This window comes from Lonchura striata, chromosome 25 (genome assembly GCF_046129695.1).
Source record: "Lonchura striata isolate bLonStr1 chromosome 25, bLonStr1.mat, whole genome shotgun sequence".
Classification (NCBI taxonomy): Eukaryota; Metazoa; Chordata; class Aves; order Passeriformes; family Estrildidae; genus Lonchura; species Lonchura striata.
The window spans coordinates 8,946,807-8,973,147 of NC_134627.1; the positions used below are offsets into that span (position 1 = coordinate 8,946,807).

The 26,341-nt window shown below is 52.3% G+C and overlaps 2 protein-coding genes across 3 annotated transcripts in view; one reads left to right on the forward strand and one right to left on the reverse strand.

Moving 5' to 3' along the window:
• The first annotated feature begins 2 nt into the window (after positions 1-2).
• Positions 3-11,238, forward strand: LIMD2 (LIM domain containing 2). Of its 2 annotated transcripts, none has more exons than XM_021538480.2 (5): positions 3-68; positions 7,711-7,846; positions 9,487-9,531; positions 9,946-10,085; positions 10,527-11,238. In XM_021538480.2, the coding sequence occupies exons 2-5, from the start codon at positions 7,805-7,807 to the stop codon at positions 10,684-10,686; spliced, it is 387 nt and encodes a 128-aa protein (XP_021394155.2). In that variant the 5' UTR covers positions 3-68; positions 7,711-7,804; the 3' UTR covers positions 10,687-11,238. The 2 variants fall into 2 exon arrangements, with proteins under 2 accessions (XP_021394155.2, XP_021394156.2); XM_021538481.2 differs by lacking the exon at positions 3-68 and adding an exon at positions 303-689.
• A 5,348-nt stretch (positions 11,239-16,586) lies between these two features.
• MAP3K3 (mitogen-activated protein kinase kinase kinase 3) overlaps positions 16,587-26,341 on the reverse strand; it is a 30,106-nt gene continuing 20,351 nt past the window's right edge. The window contains exons 11-17 of the mRNA XM_021538555.3: positions 26,178-26,270; positions 25,149-25,340; positions 23,383-23,531; positions 21,529-21,660; positions 20,737-20,866; positions 19,868-20,045; positions 16,587-17,386 (exon numbers count right to left, since the gene is read on the reverse strand). Of these exons, the coding sequence (XP_021394230.1) occupies positions 17,158-17,386; positions 19,868-20,045; positions 20,737-20,866; positions 21,529-21,660; positions 23,383-23,531; positions 25,149-25,340; positions 26,178-26,270 (1,103 nt within the window). The 3' untranslated portion in view covers positions 16,587-17,157. The remainder of the gene's footprint in view (positions 17,387-19,867; positions 20,046-20,736; positions 20,867-21,528; positions 21,661-23,382; positions 23,532-25,148; positions 25,341-26,177; positions 26,271-26,341) is intronic.

The following is a 26,341-nucleotide window of genomic DNA, read 5'->3' on the forward strand; positions in this document are numbered from 1 at the left end:
ATCAGCTGGCCATGGAGTAAACCCTGGATTTATGAAACTATCACAGAGCAGTTTTGCCCCTCTGGAGGGTAAGGAGTGGGGAGCACTGGAATCCTCCTGTCCTGCTGCTGCCTGATGAGATCCTTTCCATGCAAGCAGTGAGTTAAGGTGTGGGAAATGTGGCTTTTGCAGACGCTGGAGGGATGGATCCCTTGGGATGCCACAGGACCCTTCACAGGGTGGGCGAGTGCCAAGCGGAGAGAGCCCAAGGCCGTGTCCAAAGCTTGGAGCGAAGCCAATCTGCACACGCAGCTCCTGGGAGAGGCTGGAAGAGCTAATTACCGGGGGGCTAATTGCACTCTGTGCCAGAAAGCGGAAGGGTCGCTCCCGGGGGCCGGGGAGGCTGCGGGCGAGCAGGGAGAGAGAGCCGGGAGCCGAAGGAGCGGGGAAGGCTCGGGGCTAGAGGCTGGCTGCACACAAAGGAGCGAGCGGCTGGAAGCCGGCTCGGCGCCGAGAGCCAATCGCTGCCGCGGCCCCGCGATAAAAGGGCTCGGAGCCGGCGCGGGGAGCGCAGGAAGCGGCTCCGCTGCACGGCCGCGGCCTCTGCGGCGGGACACGGGCGGCTCGGCTCGGCTCGGCTCGGCTCGGCTCGGCTCGGCTCGGCTCGGCACGGCTCGGCCCCGCCTGCCTGCGGACCCTCCTGCTCGGCGGTGAGCTCCGTCGGGGGCGGCGGGAGGCGGCTGCGAGACAATGCCGGCCCCGAGCGCGGCGTGAGCGGCTCGCCCGCACCTACACCGGGGCTGCCGAGCTGCCGGGCGGGGATGGAGAGCAGCGAGGGAGGCGCGGGAGAGCCCCGGGGAGCGGGGATGGAGAAGAGCGGGGATGGAGAGCAGGGATGGAGAGCAGGGATGGAGAGCAGGGATGGAGAGCAGCGAGGGAGGCGCGGGACAGCCCCGGGGAGCGGGGATGGAGAAGAGCGGGGATGGAGAGCGGGGATGGAGAGCAGGGATGGAGAGCAGGGATGGAGAGCAGGGATGGAGAGCAGGGATGGAGAGCGGGGATGGAGAGCAGCGAGGGAGGCGCGGGACAGCCCCGGGGAGCGGGGATGGAGAAGAGCGGGGATGGAGAGCGGGGATGGAGAGCGGGGATGGAGAGCGGGGATGGAGAGCGGGGATGGAGAGCGGGGATGGAGAGCAGCGAGGGAGGCGCGGGACAGCCCCGGGGAGCGGCTGCGCTGCCCCGGAGCCGCCCCGCACCCGGGGCTCGCCCGCAGCACCGGAGCCGCTCGGTCTCGGGAGGAGGTCTGGGGTCCCCAGGGGCTGCTGCGGCCGGGGCGGGGACCGGAGCCCCGAGCGAGCCCTGGGCCGGTGGCCGGCGGGGCTCGCAGGCCTGTGCTGGCTGGGTCTGCTCGGGGTGCGTGTTTGGGGGCTCGCGTCCCCGTTTGGGCTGGAGCTCCCTCTTTGTTGTGTGCCGCAGTCCGGCTGGACAGACCTTTCACTGAGCCGAGATGGAAGGAAAAACCTGTTAGATGCCGGCTCCCTCATCCTCCCGGTGCTGTGTCTCCTGCCGCCTCATCCAGCCGCATTTAAACCTCTCCAGCGACAGGTCTTTCATCACTTCCCTGGGGAGGCTGTTGCATGGCTGTGAGATTTGATAACAACACAAATGCCCTGGGCTCTAACATAACCCTCAACAGCCAGGCATCTCCCAGGGCTTCACAAAGGAGAGTAGCTGTTTCCATCGGGGGAGGGGGAAAAATGGGAACAGAAAAAATGAAATTATTTATTCCCTGCCTCCCAAAATTAGCAGTGGATTTAGGAATCAAGCCTAGGTCTCCCAGTCTGGTGCTGTAACTACTGTGTTTTGAGCCAGCCTGATCTGTCTAATCTCTTTGGATCACTTCAAACAAGCTAAGATACTTGTAGATCATATTTATGATCAATTTTATGCTGATTTTTTTCATGGTGTGGGTATCAGTTTTGGAAAAAAGCTGATAATCCAGCCTTGAAAATTGGGCTTTGTCCACCAAAGACGTCGTGTGAGGGCTCTCACAAGGAAGACATCTGGTGCCTCAGCTGAGCTGTTGTGTGTTTAAGGCCAGGAGTAGCACATCTGCAGCATTATTAATGTAGATCACAAAATAATTGCAGGGCAATCGACCAAGCTTAGTCTGAAACAGCCCCAGTGTTAATGTCCTTTTTAAATGGGAGTCCTCCAAGAAGCAAATTCCCAGTTCCAAGCTGAGGGCATGTCAGAAACAACCTCTTGGGGCTTTGCAAAGCGGTTGGATGCATCTTCATCCTTATACAGCTTAAAACCAGGTTCCTGACCTTTGTTTGGTCAGCAAAAATCCCAGGAGACTTCTCATTAGGGAGGGGAATTCCTCTTCTGGTTTCCTTCAGTGGGTAACTCCTGGGAGTCTTCAACTACCCTCTGGTGCTGGAGGGTGATGAAGTTTTTCTTTTCCTTTTCTCCCACCCTCAGCTCCTGCAGGGTTTTGCCAGGCAGCTGCCATGTCCCCCCAGGACATGTCTGCTTCTCCCTCCCAGTTAAGTCATTTTTATCTGCCATCTGGGGGTGTTGCAGTGCTTACCTCGCTTTTAGCAAAAGCCCTGGGATGGAAAACATTAAATCTGGACAAAAGGATTATTGCAGTATCAATGTTAAGCACACTTTAGACATATTTCTCACTCCTGTGGTGTGCCCATAACCCTCTCCATATGTCCAGCTCGGGGTTTTCAGTGGCAAGATGCCTCAGCATCCTCTGATGTGCCTCTCCAGGGATTACTTTTCCCAGCACACTCATTGCTCCACTGCAATCTTGTGGATTTCAGGGAACCAAATCCTGTGCTGGGCTCTATGGCACCTTGGATCCTAAAAGGAAGGGTAGAGATGAAGGCTGAAAATAGCTGGAGCAGCTCAAAAAGAATGATATTTGAACAGATTTAACTACCAATATGATTTTGGTTGTGTTTTCTTCTTATACAATCTGCATTTGGACAGCAAAGAGCAGCTTTTGTAGGGCTTGTGTGGAGGCAGGGACCATGGAAAGGGGCTGTGCTGTGTTTTGGAGTGCCTGGAGCTGGACCCACTCCTGCTCTTGCTGCATCTGCAGGTGATGAAACACTGAAAGATTTTTGTGGGGTCTCTCGGGGCCCAAGAGATGGGCTCACCCCATGGAATCAGAGAATCCTTTGTGTTGGGAAAGTTCTCCAAGATGATAATGTCCAACCATTCCCACAGCACTGCCAAGGCCACTGGTAAACCGTGTCCCCAAATGCCACCTCCCCAGGGCCTTAAACCCCTCCAGGGATGGGCACTCCAGCACAGGAAATGCCAGCCCAGAGCCTGGGGAGCAACAGGTGATATTCCACGAGAGGAAACCAGCCAAGGTGACTCTGAGAGGTTGTGTTGGAGGAAGGAGGAAATTACAGGCAATTACAGGTCCATTAATTGGAGTACGAGGAAAGCTTGGGATCTAGAACAGGTTCTGGAAGAGTAATCAGGGACGTGCTGTTGGGAAGCAGAATGAAATGCTGGGTGGTTCTAGCACAGATCATGTCAGGCTGGCTCCGTGCCTTCCTTGGCTATGATAAATGACTTCTGAAACAACAGAGCCTCATGATAGAGCCCCAAGGAAATGATTATTTTAGGTGGAGACAGGAAAAAGGACAGAGAAAAGAGAGTAAATGGAAGGAAGATACTTGGATTCTTCTGCAAGGGGGGGGTGTAAGGACACATCAGGCCAGAGGTTTAGAGGGGTGCTGGAGTTTTGTGTCAGAATTCCAAGGTCTGAGCTCTCCCAGGTGTGGAGCTGCCAGACCAGCTCACCTGTTTGCATCGGGTCCCCACGGTGGCTGTGGCAACAGAAAGCCCACCAGGTGAGAACAGGTTAAAAGGAATCTGCTTCTCTTGAACGTGGTTACTCTTCAGGAATCCCCCTGAGAGGCAAATATATGATGGGAGAAGAACTAATGTCTAATGGGAAATGGCTGTACATTTGAGTAGGGAGCCAGGAGGTGATGTTTCCAGGTGGAGCGTGGTTTATGGAAGAGAATAGGGAAGAGCTGATGAGGGCAGGGAGGCCATGAGCTTCTGTTTGCCTGTTGTGCTTTTTGCAGCAGGTTGATATTGCACCTCACTAGTCCCTTCTGTAGGGCTTCCAGAGTTTCTCCCAGTGAAGCACTTCTGTCTAACGTCCAGCCTGAACCTCTCAACCTGCAATTTTTGTCTGGCACTACTGAGAATTTGTCTCTGCTTGGAAAAGCCTCTTCTCATCCTTGTGGCAGGACTTCTGCTGTGCCTCTCTGCTCTATCAGCTCCCAGCAAGAGAGGCAATTGAGTGAGCAGAGACTCCCTTCAGATAATGATTTTTGATGATGCCTTCAAACGTAGCCACAATCCCAGAATGAACTGCCTCAGTTTCTGCTTCTGGGAAGCAGGGGAATCCCAGTAGCATCCTTCTGGCCTGCGGGCCCCTCTCTGAGAGGCAGGGCAGGGACCAGCCCAGTCCCTTGGCCCTGGTGCTTCCAGAGCTGTGCACTTCTCCTCAGGGGAGGCAGGGATGAAAGTGGCAGAGGGGCGTGGGTGGGCAGGGGCTTCCCTTGGGCTCCCCCTCACTCCTGTGGGTCCCCCATTGTTGCCCTGACAAAGGCAGCCCTGTTCCTCCCCACAGCTATTCCTTGTCAGCATCCCTCAGCATTTCGGCTGCAGATTTCCTGCCCGCTGGCAGCTTTTCAAGAGGCAGGACGTGGATGGAAAGGGGATTAGTGGAGCAGGCTGGTGGAAGGTGGCTCCTGGCCGTGGGGTGAGGCAGGGTCGGGCTCACTCCCCAGGAGTCTCACCAGCAGGGTAGGGGTGTCCCCAGAAATGTCTGGATTCTCCTCCCTGAAGTAATCCAGCCTGTGCCAAGCCAGCAGGGCCCTGCCCTGGGTCCCCAGTGCCAGCGAGGTCAAGTGGCTGGCTCAGAGCCATGCAAGAGCCAAGACCTGAAGCAGAATTAAGGGATTCCATGCTTAAAGCAGGAGCTGTGGCCACTGGGCTCGCTCCATCATCCCTTCTCTGGCACTGCTGTGCCTGGCTCTGGCCTGGCCTGCTTGATGCTGGTTGTGCACCACGTTTGGTTTCATGGTGAGGGTGAACTGTGAGAGCCAAGACTGCAGAAGCTGAGCCTTGGGAGCTGGGTGATTCCCAGGCTCGGGACACAGGCTCTTCCAGCTCCTGCTCCCCTCTTCCCCACGCTGCCCAGCTGGGAGGGGTGATGGCCATGCAGCTGGAGGCTCAGCCCTGCCTGTGTGTGGGTTTCTCTGATCCTGCACGGGATCTCGTGGATATCCACCCCAAGGTGCCTCGCCGTGCTCCGGGGACACTCCAGTCCTCCGAGGATGAAGATGGAGGAGGAAGGGGGCCTGGCTTTTGGGAAAGCCTCCTGCAATGGAGCAGTGATCCCTGCAGTAAACAAACCCTTCCAGGACTGCTAATGGGAACCATCTGGAGAGAGGGGCCCCTGGCCCTCCTGCTGCTTCCCTGCCGGAAACCCACCGGGCTGGGGCAGCCCTGGTGGCCCCTCCGGAGAGGGGAAGGGGAAAGGCTCCCTGCACCCCTCCTGGCTGCAGGGAACCTGATCCTGCAGAGGCAGGCTGAGCTCGGGGGCTGCCCTGATGATCCCTCGCCCTCCATCTGCCCCAGGCTCAGGCAGGAAGGTGGGAGGGGGTGCAGGAGGCTCTTGGGGCAGCGCTCTGTGATCGAGCAGCGTTGCTGCTGGTGGCTGCCCAGTCCCAACCTGTGCTCCTGGGCAGTGGCCGAGAGCCCCCAGGAATCCCTCCTGCACTTTCTCGCTTGTTCTGGTTCCCTTATCGCCTCAGCACACCCTTCCCCTTCGAGATTTCTGCAGCAGGAAGGAGGTTTAGCAGCTCCTGAGGGGAGGCTGCTGCCAGGAGAGAGGGGCTGGGTGAGAAACATCCCACCATGGGCTGGGACAGTGGGGGAATTGATGGGAAAGGGCCTTGGGGGCCTGAGGAGCAAAGGAACAAATAGTGGGTGGAAATAAAAATGGGCTATCAGAGAATGGTCCCTGACTGGTTTGGGTTGAAGAGACCTCAGGGATCATCTGGTTCCAGCGCCCTGCCCTGTGCAGGGACTCCTTCCAGCCGAGCAGCTTCTGGTGGAGGGTGTGGGAACAGCGAGGGCAGGAAGGGGGCTGGGGCTGGGCAGAAAGATGAGCTGGAGGGAAGCTGGGGCAGGACAAAGTGCAGCAAAGGCTGGGGGGAAGGTGGAAAGGGGGAGGGTGTGGGTCTGTGTGGGTCTGTGTGTGTGCAGTGGGGACACCGGGTTTTGTTTTCCGTGTCCCCTGTGGGGCTGCAGGACCCCGCAGACCCCAGAGGACCAAGAGAAGGTCCCAGGGAATGGGCAGGGAGGGCTCTGGGGTGCTCTGCCCCCCGCAGATGCTGGGTTCAGCAGCAGCTGCCTGCGAGGGGAGCAGGAAATAACAACCAAACCGCAGAGAGACGGGAAATGATTTTGATAGAGCAGGGCTGGGCCTCAGCTGAGCTGTGAAATGTTTGCAGCCAGGGCTGTGCAGCCCCAGGGCCGTGAGGAGCAGCCACCAAGGGCCCAGGACCTGGGGAAAAGGTCTTTTAACTCTGAAAGCAGCCATCAGCTTCAGGGGCTTTGCTGGATGTAACTCAAACCTGCTGTCAGCTGCTGGGGGTTTGGCAGCCAAAGAGCCCCCTAAAACTCAGGGCATGTTTGCAAATGTCCCTGTGAGGTGGGCATTGAGGAGATGCCCCTGCCCCGAGCCCTCCACCCTGACAGGTCTCTGCCCTGGGCCTTTCTCAGTGTCTAGCCCAGTCCTTGGGCAGCAGGAAGGTTTTTGGGGTGGCAATATGAGGCCAAGGGGGTTCAGTAGGACAGGAAAGCAGCCCAAGGCAGAGGCACGTGCTGGTTTTCCAGCTTCCAGCTCATCCCCATCATTGCAGAGCCACCCCTTCACCCTCCTTTTCACTGCTCTGCTCCTCCCTTGGCCATGTTCACTCGACCCCACGCTCTGTCTTCTGTATTCAAACTAGGGCTCATTTTTCATGGGTGTTTTGAAGGTAAAGTTCGGTGGGGAAAACCCCCTGAGGAGCTGTCAGTGCCTTTTTAGCTCTTTTTTACCGAAAGAGGTGGTTTGCAATGCGGGTGTTTCTTTCCTGTGCGGGTCTCAGCCCTGTCAGCCTCATCCTCCAGGCACTGAGCAGCTCACATGGGGCTCAGCCTGAAGGCAACGTGGGCTCCTCGAGAAGACAAAATCCCCATCACTTGCTCTGCTGAGCTGTGATCAGCGAAACTTTTCTGGGCTAAAATTAGACTAAAACCAGAGTCCTTCCTCCAGCAACACCAGTCCTTTCGTGGCTGCATTAGTGAAACACGGGGTGCTGGTTTTGCTGCCCTGGCTCGGGGTCAGCCTTGCTGCCAGTGCCGTGGTCATTGCCTGGCAGGTGCTTCCATGGGTGGGTTTGGAGTAGAGACCATCACAGCACCTTCCAGGTGCTCAGAGCCCCAAACCCTCCAGCTGCCATCACAGCGTTCCAGACCTGCATCTCCTGTCCAGCCCCTGTGCCTCAGTCTCTGGGCTCCCCAGCCCAGGGGGCTGCTCAGACCCTGCAGGAGCTTCAGGCCCACACCAGCTCCTGCAGAGCTGCTGGCCTGGTGATGAAACCAGCCCCACTCCTGATGACATTTCCTTTCCAGGTGCTGCAAGAGGTCTGTCTTCGACACTTCTGCAGCAGCATCGACCCACAGCCTTGGAGCTCAGGATTAAACAGACAGAGAGGGGAAAGGAGCCATGTTCCAGGCCACGGGAGCCGCCAGCCCAGCCCCAGCTCATGTACGTGGCCTCCTGGGGTTTGTGTGGGAATTTCGGCTGGGTTTGGGTTCTCGGGGGAGGGTTCTCTACAGACATTTTAGGGTGATCAAAGGCACAGTCACAGCTGCTCGGACAACAGAACTGGGGACAGGAATGTTCCAGCAGAAGGTGCTGTTTGCTGAGCGTGCTGGACGCCAGCCTCAGGCTCTGCTCCATCCAGAGCTCTCGCCCCGCGCCGTCTCGAGCTGCTTGTCTGTTTGTTTGTGTTTCCATGGCTTTCCCTGATCACAATTGAGAGCTTTCGAGCTGCCTAGGGCTGGAGTGATTGGAGATGGAAAAACATAAAGGTTCAAGAACATCTCCTGCTGGGACAGGATACGGCCCTTCCCCAGGGAAGATCTCTCAGATATGGAGAGCGAGGCTGCCGAGAAGCGACAGCAGCCGTGGATTGCCGTAGCCTTGGGAACGGATGTATCAGCTCCGAGAGGCAGACTTTCCTCAGCTCTGGTCAGCTGAGCCTGGAAACAGCATATTAAATCCTAACCCCGGGAGAGCACCTGCGGTTGCTCTCCCAGTGCCAAGGGATGCAACTGGTTTTACACGGCCAGAGCCTCCTCGCTGCCCACGTCCCTTTGTTGACTTTGGCTCCTGCCTCCAGCCCCGTGGGACTGAGGAAAATCACGTCCCTGACCTCAGCCAGTGAGAGCAGCTGGGAAACCTCTGAGGAGGCAGCTCGGCGAGGGGAGAGCTTCCTGTGCGTCCCTTACGCAAACTGTTTCCAAAAATACAAAGGAGAAACGATGGGGAAGGACACGGCAGGAGGAACGGGGCCGGGGCTGGGGATCAGCCTGGTGGCAGAGAGGGGCAGTGCTGGGCAGGCAGAGCCAAACTGCAGCCAGAGGAAGGACAAGGACAGCAGGGAGACATCCTGGGGGGATGGCCTGGGGTCACAGTGCCCCGAGTGGGGATGAGCCAGCCCCGACTGGTCACCTTGCTGGAGTGCCATTGCCCCTTGGATCCCGACTTTGGGAAGGAGGGAGCGCTTCCATCAGTGGCAAGAAGGGTGAAACTCCTGGGGTGGCTGCCAGGGACCCAGCTGGTGCCCTGGGGAGGGTGCAGGATGTGCACTGGTGAGGGTGGATTTGGAAGGGATGAGTACTGCAGCTGCAGATGGGACACGGTGCAGAGAGACCCTGCCCTGGACCCTGGGGCACAGGTAGAGGCTGCTCACCAGGCTCTGCAGGGCTGAGCAGCACCTGCCCCTGAGCTGGGACAGCTCTGCCCGTGCCCTGCTGCCCCTGTGCCCTCCCCACACCCCTTTGTTTCCTGCACAGCCCCAGCTGAGGGGCTGACACAGAGCAGAGGAGCTGGAAACAAAACCTCTGCCTCAAGAGGCTGCAGGACGGCGAGGGGCACCCAGCTATGGCTGGGGGAATGGGCCACTGCCCCCTGAGCCCCGGGCAAGCGCCCACGGGGCAGCATTGCCCGAGCCCTCTGCACCTCCAGCAAGAGGAGTTAGTTGCCCTGCTCCAAGAGGCAGGGCAGCATCTCGGAGCAGATGTGCATGAGCCACAGGTGATGGTTTGCAGGTGCAGGTCACCGAGGGCTTTTGCCAGGGTCTTGTGCCAAGCTCTCATTTTGCTTTCTCCTTTCCTTTTTAGGAGGCCAAAACCAGCTCAGGAGGCAGCACAGTGCAGCGCTCCAAGGTACCTTTGCTTTTTCTACACCACAGAATTGTCCCAGCCTGGCCTGGGGTGGAAGGGACCTCAGGGCCCATCCATTCCCATCCCTGCCATGGCAGGGACACCTTCCACTGTCCCAGGCTGCTCCCAGCCTGGCCTGGGACTCTTCCAGGGATCCAGGGGCAGCCACAGCTGCTCTGTGCCAGGGCCTCACCCTGCTGATTCTTGGCAAGGGTGGAAGGGCCAAAAATCCACGGACCAAGCTGCAATTCAGCCCAGCACCAGTGGAGTGTCCCAGGGAGGGTGAGGGATGTGGGGCTGCTTCCTGCTCCCCAGTGCTCTGGTGAATGGAGGGCAGGGAAGAGGGCAGTGGAGGGATGTAGGTTGTCCCAGACTCCTTCCTCATCCTCTGTCTCCCTTTGCTCTGCCCTTGGCCAGTCCTTCAGCCTGAAGGCGCAGGTGAAGGAGATGTGCACGGCCTGCCAGAAAACCGTGTATCCCATGGAACGGCTGGTGGCGGATAAATTCGTCTTCCACAACTCCTGCTTCTGCTGCAAGCACTGCCACACCAAGCTCAGGTGAGCAGGGCTGTGCCCGTGGTGGGACAGGTGCCAAGACCCTCCCAAACAGTGCCCAAATAGTGCCCCCCAATCACAGCCCCTCGCTCGGCCAGTAGCCAAAGACCCCAGCCCACCCATTGCAGCAGAGCAAAGGTTTATCTGCACACCTGGGCCCAAGTCACAGCTAAATCCAACCTGGTGTGGCAGGACAGAGGCTTCCCCTTGAGAGCAGCCCTGGGGGAACACGGAGCTGAGCCAGAGCCTCCTGGAGGACTCGGAGCCGAGGCTGAGCCCCCCTGGGACCCCCCCACCTCTACTGACAGCAGCCCCCAACAGCCTCTGCAGGTGGGAGGGAGCTGTTGTCCCTAAGGGTCCCTCCTGCCTGCGGCCCCTCTGCTGTCCCCGTGTCCCCAGGCCCCTCACTTTCCCTGCCCGGCTAACCCTGCCCTTCCTCCCCAGCCTGGGCAGCTACGCCGCGCTCCACGGGGAATTCTACTGCAAGCCCCACTTCCAGCAGCTCTTCAAGAGTAAAGGCAACTACGACGAAGGCTTCGGGCGCAAGCAGCACAAGGAGCTGTGGGTGCACAAGGAGGTGGAGAGCGGCACCAAGTCAGCGTGAGCGGGGCCAGCCCCGCTCCGGAGCCCGCGGAGCCGGAGGAGCTGAGCCGGGCTGACTGAGCTGATGTAGAGCAGGACCCGGGGCAGGGCAGAGGGGCAGCTCCTCTTGGGAGGGTGCTCGGGGGTCCTGCAGGCCCTAAGGACAGGGCAGAGGTGACCAGGGTGCAGCCTCCAGACCTGAAGCCCTCTCTCTCTGCAGGCCCTTCTCCCCAGTGAGATCAGAGCAGAAGCAATTGCCCCCATGGGACCCCCAGCCCTGTTGATCCATTTCGGGCCTGTCACCATGGGAAAGGGATGAGCTGGGGGCTCATCCAGCTTGTGAGCCACTGCAGAGCTCCCGGCTCCACACCAGCCCTGCTGGGGCTCTGCATAAGGAGGGTCCTTGGTTTACATCAGCTCAGTTCAGCTGGGATGGTTCAGCCTTAAGGATGTTGCCCTGCCACGGTTTAAGTGTCTGTTTTTTATATTTGCCTTCCATTGGTACGTTCTGCGCTGGAGCCTGCGGCAGCTTCACCTGCACACCTTTATTTTTGTAATACAAGGTTTCCCAGCCTTCCCTGTCTTGTCCTGTGTTCCCAAGGGCCTGGGGAGGTGGGACTAATGCTCAGCTCTGCCTCTTACTGCCCAGGCAGTGTGGAAAGAGCCTGTGTCCATGCAGGACCAAGGAAGTGCTCCTGGTACCTGGGAGTGAGTGAGGCTGGGAGGGAAGGGGGTGAGGGAAAGGAGAGAGACAGCCCTCCCTTCTTTGGGAGGTGCTCAGAGGGGTCCTGCACACCATGAGGACTAGGCAGAGGTGACCAGGATGCAGGCCCCCGACCAGAAGCCCCCCGGGAGCCCCCAGGTTTTTGGGAACCGAACCAGGATTTCAAATTCCTCATCAGTGTTGCCCTGTGAGCTGCACAGCACAGCTGGAACCTTCCACCAGCTTCCAGATGGAGCCCAGACTGCCCTCAAAAGGCATTCACCAGCCTGGGGACCCCCCAGGACTAGACCCACCCTCTGCCCTGCCTCACACTCTCCCCTCCCCACCAGTGGCCATTGTGCCCTGTCCCTCAGGGGCTCTGCCAGGGGCAGGACGGGATCAGTGCTGGGCTGGCCTCAGGTCTCCCTTGGACCCACCCCACATCCCCTCCCCTGGTTTGGATAGCACAGTTCATACAAATTAATGCAAGCCCTGCCAGGCTGGAGGCACAAATGCAGGAAAACCAGAGAAAGTGGATGAGGCTGGTTTTAATTATTATTTACCTTTCCTCCAGGCACACTTTGTACAGCTGTGCTCAGGAACCCCATGTCTCAAATTCTACAGGAATTGGGCTTTTCAGGGCCCCCACATAGAGCAACAGCCTGTGGTATCAACAGCAAGAGCCTCTGTTCCATCCCTGACTGATCCCATCAGCTCGGCCGAGCACGTTCTATCTGGGAGAAGCCAGACACAGCCATGGAAACAGGAGATAAGGATGAGAGAGGGAGAAAGATGGGGATGGACAGTGCAGAGGAGGAAGAGATGGCACAAACAGAGCCTGGTGTCTGAGGTGCTCCCCCTGCTCAGACAGCCCTTGTGGGGCTCAGGGTGTGCAGCCCCAGCCAGGCAGCAGCTCCACAGTGATGTCTCATGGTCACAGTGACAATGATTTTGGGGACAGCACTGGCTCGGTGACCACAGGAACCTGATGTTGGACAAGTTAAGTCTCCTTTTCAAAGGGCTCCTGGGCAGGCACGGCCTGGGGACACTCGGGCAGCACGGGAACCGTGCACACACGCCCTGGCAAGGCTCCCAGGGGGCTTCAGCCTCAGCAAGAGCTCTGACTGTCCCCACCACGCAGGTGGCAGATTTACCCCAAACCCGCCACCCCGGAGCAGCCCTGCCGAGGGGCTGTGATGCTGCAGGCCTGGGGCCCCTTCCTTCTTCAGAGGCTCAGCAAATGAAAGCAGAGCCCTCGGTTCTGCTTCCTGCCCCTTGCTGGCCTCACTTCCCCATTCCCTCAGCTCCCAGGCTGCTGCACAGCTGAAAAAAAACCAAACCTGAAAGTATTTGGAGATGTGGTAACCCATTCTCCTGCCCTACTCAGGGACAGCAAAGCTTATTCTCCCCAAATCACAGTTCCAGTCAGTGCAAGACCATCCAGATTCCTCCGCTTAAGCTGGGAAGCTCCATTTTGGGAAGGGAGCTCATGGTATCTTCCACTTGTCTGCAGCAGAGGCTTTCCTTCTCCAAATTTCTGCTTTTTAGAAAGACAGACACCAAAACAAGCTTTCATATAAATGATAATTTTATTGTAAATAAAATGATACATTGGCCTGGCTTTGCACTGCAAGCCCCTGGTCGGTAAATAGAGACTACTGGGTCAAGGTCTTCTGCACAATCCAGGTTAAAGCCCTTTCTCCCTGCTTTGCATCATTTATGGTGATAACAAAATCCTTTTCTTCCTTGTTGAACTGCTCCTGGCACACTTACCTTTCCCCTCCTGTCAGTCTATGTTGGTAACTGGTGTCAATGGGAACTCTTTGGAGCAGCTTCCAGTCCTTTGGAATATTGTTCCAAATTAGGCCGAAAAAACCACCCCAAAATCCCACACAAATTGATGCATCCTAACTGCCACGGAACAGGCAAAGATGGGATTTTCTGGAGAACAAGCAAATAACCTGGAATGCACAGAATCGTCACACCAAGACCAAAATGTCACTGCTTTGTTTCCTAACTGCCTCAGGGACAGCCACATTCCCCCAACTTCCTCTCCAATGGGAATCTTGGACATTTTTCTGATTAGTTTTAACCATTTCAGGACACTGGGACTCTGATAAGAAATTCTTTGTCAAACAGAATGTTCTCCATTTCTGCAGCACCTTCCATCAGAGATGCCAATACTCAATATTCCCTACATATCCCTCCCTGGGAGGAACAGCAGGAAATCCAACATGACATTTGGAATTGATACAATAGCTTATTGTCAGCCTGGCACTCCTCCACTCTTCCCTAAATGAGTTTATTCCCAGTTTTTTCCCAGTCTGCCAGGATAAAGAGGCCAGATATAATTCAATTCTGAGGTATAATTACATTTCTGTCCACTTTAAACTCTTTTGCTGCCAGGGCTGTTAAAAGCCCACGGTATCAACGTCAGCCCCAAGTTATTCATCGAAGCACTGGACTCAAGAATCCAGATCTTCCTTTTCCATAATCAAGAGGGCTGTGAGGAAACAAAGAGGCATTTTGGCTTGGCTTTACTCATTATAAACCATCAGCAAATTCTCTGCAAAACCAGCTGCTTTTTTTCCTTTTTAAATTCATAAAGGCGTCAAATTAATTTCCCCACCTCCCCCCAACCCCGTAACAGTCGATATATATAAAAATCACCAAATATGATCTTTTACGATATAAATTAAAAAAAAAAATATGAGGCATCACCGTTTACATGATGTAAAAAGAGCTAAAAAAGAGCGATATAAACTACATTCATAAAAGTGCATCTCCAAACATACAGGTAATGCTTTGGCTTGTTCCTGTGCCGAACGCGCCAGTCCGAGCTGGCCCCGTGTTCTCTGTCGCTGCTGCTCCCTGCCAGCCCGGGATGCAGGCTCTGCACGGAGGCACACCCAGCCCGGGATGGGGCATGGAGGCACACCCAGCCCGGGATGGGGCACGGAGGAGGCACATCCAGCCTGGGAAGGGGCACGGAGGCACATCCAGCCTGGGATGGGGCACGGAGGAGGCACATCCAGCCCGGGATGGGGCACGGAGGCACATCCAGCCTGGGATGGGGCACGGAGGAGGCACATCCAGCCCGGGATGCAGGCTCTGCACGGAGGCACATCCAGCCCGGGATGGGGCACGGAGGAGGCACATCCAGCCCGGGATGGGGCACGGAGGCACACCCAGCCCGGGATGGGGCACGGAGGAGGCACATCCAGCCCGGGATGGGGCACGGAGGCACACCCAGCCCGGGATGGGGCACGGAGGAGGCACACCCAGCCTGGGAAGGGGCACGGAGGCACACCCAGCCCGGGATGGGGCACGGAGGCACATCCAGCCCGGGAAGGGCTGGGAGCTCGGGGGCAGCTCAGCCCAGCGCTCCTGGTGCTCCTGCTCTGCTCTGGAAGCGCCTCCCGTGACGTGGGTGAGGTAAAAGCCACAACAGCTCCTGAGGGTTGCGCTGCTTTGACACAAGTTCTGCCGTTTCCTCACGCCCTGTTCTCTCCCAGACCACAGCGTGTGGGACAGCAAGAGAAAAACCATGGGAGAAGGTCTGGATTTGGTGAGGACAAGCCAAGGATAGAGGGAAACCCCTGCAGATGTCATCGTGCTCCTGATTCCTGCAAGTGATGGGCAGGGGATGAAGACTCCAGTCTTTGGTATATTTAGGTTGCAAGGCTTGAAGAGCTGGTTCTCCAGCAGTGCTGACCCCCCTAATTTGTCATGCAGACTGCAGGGATGGGTCCCCAGTCCCAGCAGAGCTGTGAAAAGCAGGGATGGGTCCTAATCCCAGCAGAAACATCATAGCCTCTCCTCCCCACATGACAACAGCAAAGTGCAGGCCAAAGTCAGGCCAAGGGTCTGGACAATCTGGAGTCAAGTTCCTGGCTGGGAAAAGATCAGCTGAAGTGCTCTCACTATAATTAAATAAATTATGGAACAAGGGCTTTCATAAAAGGGATCCCCTAAGTGCCCACAAGTGGGACAGTGCATCCTTGGAGTAGTGCAGGGAGCCTGGAAAGGAAACCAACACCAGTTTTTATTGGCTACACTTTGCTCTGGGTTTGGCACAGAAAAAACATTTCATATCATTAAGGCTTTTCAGGCCTTTTGGTTGGTTGGGGCTTTTAGGGTTCTTTTTTTTCTCTTTTAATTCAACACAGTATTTTTCATGTGTTGAAGGAACTTGGTTTCATTAAAACATGCCTTATCCTGCTATTAGTATTCACTTAAAAACTTAATTTTACTGCATTATGAAGCAATTTTCAATTTTTTATGGGGGAGAAGAGTGAAGGTGTGTGGAACCTTAATATGGTTTCCAATACAAGAGTAGAACACCTTCAGTGTTGCCCTATAAAGCAATATTTTAGTTAATATTTGCTTTTCTTAGTTTAATTTCTCAGAGATAACTCCATGAATCCCCAGCACTTAAAAACTGCTGGTCTTTCACTAGTGAAATAAAGATTATTAGTGCCCAAATCAGCACAGAGATAGCTCAGTCCTCTGACTTGGGCTATCTTCCAAGTGCACAATCACTTGGATATGTTTTGCTGGTATCTGCATGAGGATCTCCGGGTAATTTTAGATATTTGCTATCATTATAAATGTTGTCTGAGGTTCTCTGTTTGACCTGACTCCTACAAAAGCTTATTTAAGTTAGGCCATAACATTTTTATGGAACTCTTAAATGATCACTTGCACACCTGTAATTCAAACTACGCACAGCAAAGGGTTGAGCTTGATTCCAGCTTCCTGTGCTCAGCACAAGTGTCCAGGTAATCCTCCCCAAGAAACCCTCATTAGGCCATGTGCTCAAAGAAACTCTCAAGTAATTTCCTGGGCACCAGATGGACTATCTTTGGTTAAAAGGATGGTAAAAAGTTACCAGCCAAAGAGACAGATGCAGGAGGAAACTGAATTCCACTGAATTCCCTTCCAGAGGGGTTTTGTTTGGACCCAGCAGCCCCAGAGAGAGGAAGCAGAAGCACAGATTTGTTTGGTATGACACCAACTAACTGGCACTGTCCTAATGCTGGGACAGATCAAACCTAGCTCCAGATTTTCCAACATTAATGGGAGAGCTCTTCCCTCAGGCCCTGGAGTGATTGTATTCTGCTGAAATTCTCTGATTATCCTGACATTTAGCTGGAAAGACCCCCCTCACCCCCAGCCCCAAATCCACGGGTTCATTATAAAATAACACTATTCACATACTTTTGAATCAGTATCTTCTGAACACCTTCAGATGCTGAATACTCAAGAAGAAAAAGATACCATGCTATAGCGAGTGCATGCTCCGTGACACATGGCTTTCGGCTGGATTCAGGCGCTGGAGACGCCTCTGGAGCCTCAGGAGAGGAAAAGCAGGGACCACCACAGGCAGAGCTGGTCTGGAGGCTGCTGCATGTTTCTGTTTTGCTGAAGAGTGGAGCTCTTCCAGCTCCCACCTGGGATCAGATTTCTCCCGTGTTCAATCAGTGATGACACTTGTCAGACTCCCCTTCCTGCGCCTGCAGAAAACACACAGCCAGCTGCAACGTCACATCCAGGCAACCCAGGGCAAAAATGCAGCTCTGCTTGGACAGCTGTTGGCAGGACAAACGTTAGTCCAGCAAACGAAGGAATCAGGCACGAGAGCAGACCCCAAGTTCCTTGGCAGAACTTCCCAAAGGACTAGGCCTGGCTGAGTTGGCATTTTGAAGATGCAGCACCACAACGGGCAGTTGCAACTAGACAAGACAGGGCACGGAAAGCCCAGCAGGAGCTGCGAGCAAGGGAGGTAATTCAGTACTGGAGCTGTGCAAACTGGTGTCTGAGCAGCTCTTCAGCAGAGGGTCTGTGCCTGGCTTCCACAAAGATCTGCTTTAGGAAGTCCCGGCAATGTTCTGATATGTGGGAGGGGAGCTGGGGGTTGGTGGGCTGGGTGGCGATTTTGAAGATCGCTGCCATGGCTTCGTACTCTGCCCAGGGGGGCTTCTCTGTCAGCATTTCCACTACGGTGCAGCCGAGGCTCCTGCAAAGCAGACAGGAAACAACCAAGTGAGAATTCACTCAATAATGCCCAGTGCTCAGGGAGAACTCCCCAGCAGCCAAGAGCGAGGTCCAGCTCTGAGCCCCCACTCAGAGCCAGAGCTGCCAACAGCTGCTTCTCCTGCTGCCAGGAAAGGGCCCTAAGTCCTGCTCCCCTTTGCTCAAATTCTCCTCTCGTGAAACATTTGTGTTATCATGGGACAAGAGGTGCCAGTGGGATGTCCCTGAAGGCACTGCTTGACCTCGCTGGTACTCCAGGTGCTGCTGCTTCTGCTGCTTCAAAGGCACTCACAGGGTCACAGCTGGGCTGGGCTGGAAGGGACATTCAGGACCATCCTGCTCCAACCTCCTGCTGTGGGCAGGGACACCTTCCACTAGACCAGGCTGCTCAGAGGCTCAACTTGCTGAGTTGCAAGGTAGAAAACAGACTTTTTAACACTCAAGGTTCAGTGATTCAGAGCTTGTTGACCCCACAAAGCCGTTTCAGCAAAATCCCTTTTCAGTCACAGCCTCAAAATGCCCACGTTGGGAAAAAAATAACCTAATAATACCTCCACTTCACAAGAAACCAAGCATCAGTCAAAAAATAATTGAAGTCGTAACAGTTCCAAACTGGGAAGGCAGTAAGTTAAATTCCTGTGGGACAGATGCATCATTACCTTAAGGAAAAATTCCTTGTAAAGTTAATGGGGCTCTGCAGGCTACTTCAGGGCAAGGACGTGATTCTGGGGACATGGCTGAGCCACCTTTCTGAGGGGACGTGACTCCAACACCTTCCCAGGGAAGATGGCTGCTGTAGCACTGCACTGATTGGGGTTTATTCAAAAAGGATTAATTGTTTCCTCCAGCCCACAGATTAAGTAAAAGCCATTTGTGAGTTTTTAATATCCAATCCTGTGGTTTTATCGCATCTTTACATTAAAAAGGCAAAACTGCCTCCTCTACCTTAAAACTAAACATTCTTTTGAGGTGAAATGCAAGGAAAAGACATGTTGAGAGACAGACTTGCATCAACTGCCAAGACAAGGAGGAAAGGAATTAAATGCAGTGAATATGCAAGAACTGATTTCTCTACAAGGTTTAAAATCCAACGTGAAAATTTTACAGTTTTCCAGCCATTTCAGGCTTACTAGAAGAGAGTACAGAAAATGCAAACCATGTGTGCTGAAGTGCTGGGGGCTTGCTCAAAAGCAAGCAGGGATATATTATTGTTTAGACTGATTTATACCGTTTAAGCAGATCCGGTTTCTTTAAGATATTCAGCAAACAGCAGGAATGTTTTTCATGTCAAGTCACTCCAGCAATAACAAATAGCTCACATATTCTGCTATTTAGGAAAAAGAAAACTGGAGAGGGGCCTGCAGCAGTGGCACAGAGCCAGGTGGATGGATTTGTTACGTTTCTGAGCCTCTGGGCCATACACATCAACCCTGGGACCAGCGTTGCACTGGAAAATTCTGACCCCCAAAATAATGACTGGGATTGTAGGAACTGGAGCCTGGCCAACGGCAGCGACGCTTTGATGGGAATGGACCAATGTCAGCACCAAGAGAAAATCCACAACTGCACCAACCCAGGGGGAAGGGCACGTGCTTCACTCTCTCCCCAAGCATCCCAACTGGGAGACTCTGCAGGACTTAACTCCTTGCAGACAAGACACGTTTCAGCTCTGTTTCCACTCGCTGCTTGTACAGGAAACGGGTCCTGCCTTACTGTGGAGGCACAACCAGACCTTTCGTCCTTTCGTTTACTTAAGTTTTATAATCTCACCTTTTTAAGGCCCCCAAAATTAGCATTTTGGCACAGGACCATTTTGCTCTTTTGATAGAGGCTGCTCCTTGGCTATGCCAAAAATAGCACAGCTACAGTTAACATTCATGCAGATCACTTCTGATATGACCTGGATCTTTTCTGTTATTCCAGGCTTGGGCATCTCTCCTTTACAGCTAAAATTCTATTAATTTCCAGTACATTTTAAGCATAACTCTCATTTTATATCTAAATGAATGGGCTTTCCCTAGACAACCTTCAGTTGCTCTTCTAAGGGGTATCATAGAATCACAGAGCCTCCTGTGTTGGAAGGGACCCACAAGGATCATCATCCCAAATCCTGGCCCTGCATAGTACAGACCAAGAATTCCACCAAAGTGCCTGAGAGCACGAGAAGGGTGAAAACATTGCACCAGCCAGAAAACCAAAAAAACAGCTATCAGTTTGAGCGAGGAATGAGTGGAAACTGTTCCTGAAAAACTAAAACTGGTTCCGAAAAACTGAAAGAGTTGTTGGGTGTTAACACTGCAAAGCACAGCCTGTAGAAGATTGTGCCTTGAATTCAAACCAGCGACTTCGATTTTCTCCAAACTTTTCATCCAGACAAGGTGTGAATTTGGCTGTTGGATGGCAGAAGGTGCTATCTGGCTGCAGGGAGCAGTGCAGCGATCTATGGCACGAGGGCAAGGCTCACCACACGTCCGCCTTCCTGCCGTAGCCTTCCCCGCTGATCACCTCCGGGCTCATCCAGTACGGGGTGCCCGTGACAGAGCGGATGCCTGTCCCCGACATGCAGATTGTCTGCAGACGTTTGCTGGCCCCAAAGTCCCCAAGCTTCACATTCCCAGCAGAGTCACGGAGAATATTGGCACCTGGACAGAAGCAAAGAACGAAGACAGCTGTTTTCATGTGATCCAGCTGTTGGATCTGCAGCCTGCAGAATGACATCCAAGCCCAAATACCTGTGCTCATGGTATGATTCTTTCCCCATTAAGCCTCAGGTGACCTGCTAAACATAATTTCTTTAATTCAGCTTGTAGACAAGCCAATTGCTAATGGCTGTAAATGGGAAAAACTTCAGGGAAAAACACAAGGAAGTTAAGGGAGGAGGGAAATGAGAGCTGAGTCAGCATCAGCATTGTTACAGTGCCTGTAAACAGCTCAACCAACCTAGCAGGGCCCCCAGGCCAAGGGCTGGGAGAGAACAGAGCTGTGTAGAGAAGGGTTTTATTGGGATGCTGCTTTGGTGAGTTCAAGCATTGCTTTCTGGTCAGCTGGGTAACAGATGTAGCTAATTAAAACACTTTGAACTCCTATAATAAACAAGTCAATCTCCACTTGGTCTTGAACACAAAGCACCAGAGAAAAAGCAAACTTTAGAGCTTAGCTTTTATGTGAACACAAACTGAGGTTTAGACACCAAAACCAATTCTTCCTCCAAAACTGCAATGAGATCAAGAAGCCCGTTGTTGCCATTATCTGGTAGGTACCCACATGGAACCCTTCTGCTCTCAAACTGAGAGCACCTGTGCTGCGAGAGCTCCCTCCTCGCCCTGCTCTCACCCTTGATGTCCCTGTGCACGATCATGTTGCTGTGGAGGTACGAGACGCCCTCGAGGATCTGCCGCGTGTATTTCCGGGTGACGTTTTCCGTCAGGGCCCCGTAAGCCTTCAGCTGGTCTTTCACTGACCCCTGCCAAAAAGCAAACACAAAAAACTGGCAAAGAGGTGCCAAAGCACAAACCTTGCACTGTCCATTCAGCTCCCAAAAGCCCTGGGTGTTAACACACCCAGCAGGCCCCGCAATGAACTCTGGCCTCTGCTAAAGCCCTTCTGGGAGGCTCTGTGAGCATCTTGCCCTAAGAAGCCCTTTTTAGGAACAGCAAGGACAGGCTTCATGGCAAAAAACAGCTTAAGGAGGTTTTGTCTGCTGGTACAACTTGCTGTGAAGACAAGCAATAAAATAGTTCAGCAGACTTATCTGAGTCAAAAGCCTTGCTTTTTGGAGAGCCAGTTTTAGCCTCGCTGTACCATGATTCTGGTAATTCAGTTACCAGGATTTACATGCTGGCCCAAGTCCTTTGAGGAACTTTGGTAGAACAAATTCAGAATGAAGAAAATAACTGGCTTTAGTGACTGTTACATAGAATATATTTCAAGCAGAAGACACTTAAGGAAAAAACCAGAGAGGTTATTTGGGCATAAATAAAATGAAAGTGGTGGCATTATGAGTGTGAGAAGGCACAGCCCTAGGGTCTGCAGCAGATGACATAGTTAGGGGAATCACAGCAACCAATAAACCAGCTAACAGACCCAGCCACCCCCCTTTCTGATCCCTGACTCTGCTGCTCTTACCCCTGGCATGTACTCCATGAAGATGGTCAAGGTCTTCTCTGCTCGATCCCTTAAGCAGCCATAATACTGCACAATACGGTCGTGCTGGAGGTTCTTCAGCAGCTGAATTTCACACTCCAGCGCACTCACCTCCTATGGATGTTGAAGGAGAAAATAAGATTGCAACCTCAGGAAATATATCATAAATATAACAAATAAAATAATAAATTTGTCATGTCACTGGCAGGATAAGACCACCACTACACTGAGAAATGTAATCCATGACATCGCTTTATCTGCTTCTTGGAAAAGGCAAACATTACCAGGGCTTCCCGTTCATTCTAACTGCATTATCTGCAGGTAACTGTTAGTGTGGATTTAGTACCAGAAAAACTTAGTTTCTTGTCTTGATTATGTCATCTACATGGCTTTATCCTGGGTGGCTGAAAAGATTCTCCACCCACAGCAGAGGTATAACCTCACTTCTCTCACTGAGCTGTGGGCAGGGAGTGCAATTATGAAGCAGCTCTGAATACGTTACAGAACTGGAACTTCAACCCACTGAAGAACAAAACAACAGGTGCTGAGAGTTGCTGAGCTTCTGTCCTGTTCTGGTCACACTGATGATTTACTGGAATCAACCCCTACAAACAGCTTCCTCTCCGATTTACTTCAAAGAATCTGCAGCTCTGCACATGAAACTGGTCCTTTGCTTTGCTCTTGCCACAGACAACAGGGCATCACAGTGCAAAGGCAAAGATGTCACCCAACAACTTCAGATGGAACCACAAATGTTTGCTGCTCAGAAAAAGTATTAGGTTCTTGCTGAATCCAGGGATTGAACAGGAGGAACATCAAAGGTACTGAAGCATGAGGATTTACAGAAAAAGCAATAAAGTTTTCTCCCCAAATTAGTCCCAGTTTTACCTTTCCAGCCCTGCCAGAAGAAGGTATCAGGTTCAGCTCTCTCACTCCGGGAGAGGATGCAGAACCTTAGGGCAAGAACCTGGATGTTGTAGGCACACATGGAACAGAGGAGGCAGCTTAATCAGACCAAATAATAGTATAAGGTTTGGAGTTTCAGTGCCTTTAAAATATATTTCAGCCTGTTCATCCTTGGCTCAGAGTTGCTGTCTGATTTACAACACAGACATAGCAGAACTTCCCAATTTATGACATATCTTGGCACATATAAAATCAGAATAATTAAATCTTCATGGATCAGTTATTCTAGCTCAAAGTGATTTTGTTCAATATTGGGAAACTGGTACACTGTTAAAACACTGGCAAAAAACCCATTCCAGCTGCATCCCCTGTGCAGGAAGTTGAGTGCTGTCCCCTAATTTCAAGATGCCAGTCCCATCTCCACTGTCCCCAGTGTTGTCACATCACAGCTCTTGATTAATTTACACCCCACAGCTCCAATTGTTTTTAAGGACACAGATAATTCAGAAGTGAAAATTGGTAATTAATGCACTCGATACAGGGTGTACCATATAAACCCAGAAGTGGGTTTTGCTTGTGCAAGCAGCTTTTTTTGTTCAAAAAAGAAAAAAAAAAAAACTACTCTTGCTGGATTTAGTTTCATTCACATCCATGTCTAACCAGGAACACAGGGCAGTCTAGTATTCCTCAAGTAACCTGGCAAAAACCCAAAAAGCTGCGAAAGGAGAGCCAAGAATGAAGCCAGAAAATGGATTTTAGTTTCAAGCTGAAGTTAGTAACACAGAAAAGTAATTTTTAAATGACTCCTATTCTTCTCCACATGACTTGAAACCTTAGTACGAACTAAATCAGATGCCAGCTTTCAAGGACAGACAGAGAGAGACATTGTACAGGACCTCAGAGGGCTTCAGACGCTGAGGTGAGAATTACCTTGCTTGTTTCAGGGCTCTCTGGATCGAACTGGACCTGCTTAGCTGCGAGCTCCCTGCCCGTGTCCACGTCGTAGCACAAATACACGCGGCCGAAGGCGCCCTGGCCCAGCAGCTTTCCTCGGCGCCAGTTTATCGGGGCGCTCGGAGCTAAAAGAGAACAGCAATCACTTCTCTTTTCATTCCACTGTTTAAAAGCAAAGGTGGGCTTTTCAAGGACCAATCTCCATCATACTGGGACTGAACCAGGTATTCTGCAGTTGAATAAACATGAGGTGCTCTCCCAGAGTAAGGAGCTAGTGGCAGAGCCCTGAACAGAATCCAACCATCCAGACTCTCAAGGATCTGCTGGCTGAGGTCCCATTAAAATTACACCACAAAACGTTCTGCAAATGTATTTTACAAACCAGTTATTCAATGGGGTTGGTGAAATTTCATTCCATCAGCAGGTGGATTCTACAAAATCATTACCTTAAGAGATGATGCAGCAACTAGAGCAGCTTCCAACCCTTGATCTGTAGTTATCACATGCCTCAGATGAAGAAGAGCTGGATTAGCCCTGCTAAATCAATCCCAGCCAGCTGGGAATGACTTAAACTTCTGGGACAACTTGAAGGACATTATTCTGAGTTTCTCTGCCTAGCTAGTCTGGGGTTAACATCTGTGGGAAGGATTTTACTGCAAAGCTCTCTCTAACCATAAAGATTGGAAGTCGTAATTACCTGCTAGACATTGATAAAGTAGGGACTGTGTTAGCACAGTGTGGCTATCTTCTTCACCTGCTGAACAGTTAGACTTAATAAAAATACCCATGAGACCCAGGTGAAGCAGCATCTCCAACAGCCCAGCAGGAGGTTCCATCCTCAGGGCATTGGGAACCCTCACATTCATAAGCAGCAGTCTCCTGACCCAGAGATTAATACCTGAGCCCAGTTTTTCAGACTGAGCTTAATCCCAAAGCATATTACTCAGAGATCAGTGCTTTAACTCAAACTTTGAAAGCAACACTACCAGACTCCTGCAGTTCAGTACATCCAATTATGTTGGATATAACAAGAAACTCTAAAAACAAAGACAAGAACCAGCCATCTGAACAGTGTGAAAATACAGAAGAGCTGAGAGATTTGCTTTGACATGTCTAATTTAATCAGATTTACTGCCAGTCAGTATTTTAGTGTGTTCCTTACTCTGCTACAAGATTACTCTTCATTTGATCCTTAAATTACTGTATGGGATATCTACAGTTCATCAATAATGACTTATGTTCCACTTATTTTTTATAATAGAAAGCTGTCCAACAACACAACTCAAGGATGCCATTAATACAGAAGAAAATCCTTCTACTAAAGGAGCAAGTGAAATACATACAGCTCTCAACTAATAGAATAACTGTAACCCAAAAGCCTGACTGAAAATGTTAATATAGCAAGAAAATAAACAAGCTTGTCTGCCTGTTTTAAGAACCCTGTATATCATCTAGATCAAGGAAATTTTTACTTCTTAGCTGAATTTGAAGTGCTTTTAAAGGAAAGGCCAGCTCCCAGAAGAAATCTGAGAACAACACTTGTCCTGTGGGTGTGACAAACAAGTCTCAAAGCCCAGCCAGGGAACAATGTGGCTGTAGTGGCTTGTTAAAGCCAGGCTCTGGCAATGTGCTGGGTCTGGAGCTCGCCCTTGCAGCCCTCCCTGCCCCGAGCCCAGGTGGCATGGCCCAGCAGCCTACACCTGGTGGCATGCCCAGCAGCCCCAGCAGCCCCAGCAGCCTACACTTGGTGGCAATGTTCCTCTCCTGCACGCCCAGCGCGTTCTCGCTGTCGGCGCTCCGCAGGCGGCCCCGGGGGTCCAGGTACTGCAGCGCCAGGCCCAGGTTCTCCCCGTTGGTGCTCAAGGAACGGCTGGAAGGCACCAAGGTGAACAGATTCCCTTGGTGACGTCGTATCCGGGGAAACGTCCTCCGGCCTGGGGAAAAGGAACGCTTTTAGATAAATGCTTGCAAGGGGAAGGTAATGGCTGGGGGCTGAGCAGCAGGGAGAAGAGAGAGAAATCCCATGTTCTGCTCTGTTCCCAAGGAGCAGAATCTGCTGCCACACAGAAGAGATGCAAGAATATAACAGCTCAGGGCTGGTGCTGTCTGAGCTCAGTACAGCTTTGGATCATTCCCAAAGCAGAAGGCAGAGAACACTTTGTAATGCCCTCAGTGCTGTAAGATCTAAACTTACCTTCCAAAGGAAAAATCTGGCTTACAGGCTTTGAGCACAAGCTCAGAGTTTTGTTAACAATTACATATAAAATTACTTTCTAGATAGTGTGCCTGGACTTGCAAATAAAAACCATAAATAAAGATTATGCCAACTTGCACCTCACGAAATTCTGAGAGATTATTTTGCATAAAGCCATCTGGTTGAGCAGAGATGTAATTCTTTAACTCCCTGCTATATTTAAAAGATCCAGAAGCAAGTCTGCAATGCAAATTAGCAAAGTACAATGACTCTCTATGGTAGGAAAGTACTTATATAGGGCCACGTCTAACAACTACATCCACAATCCCCTACTCAGCCTGGGTAACACCAGAAAGGACAGAGCAAATAAGAATTACAAAGTAAACAAAGAATTACAAACAACAACCGTTGGTTTCCATGAAAATGTAGCATCATGGACAGCAGTATCAACCTCAGCACTAATTGCAAGGACCAGGGCACTTCCAGGCTCTCCAAACAGGAGTTTCACTCAAGCAGAGGCTGCCATTGCATCACCTTTTTTCCCCAGCCTGGCATGGGAGGTCGGAGCCCAACTCACCGTCGTTGTAGTCCTTGTGCTGCATGGAGACGTTGTAGCGCCGAGGGTAGGTCCCACCCTTGCCCGCTTTGTCATAGATCTGATTCTCACGGTCTGGCAGGAGAAGCAAAGACAAAAGTGAGGCTCCTTCAAAAAACTGAACTTCTAATGACAGAATTTTCCTG

Coding starts and splice junctions, on each gene's coding strand:
- LIMD2 (XM_021538480.2), top strand. CDS start 7,805: ATGTTCCAGGCCACGGGAGCCGCCAGCCCAGCCCCAGCTCAT. Junction 7,847..9,486: donor CCAGCCCAGCCCCAGCTCAT/GTACGTGGCCTC, acceptor TTTCCTTTTTAG/GAGGCCAAAACCAGCTCAGG. Junction 9,532..9,945: donor GCACAGTGCAGCGCTCCAAG/GTACCTTTGCTT, acceptor GCCCTTGGCCAG/TCCTTCAGCCTGAAGGCGCA.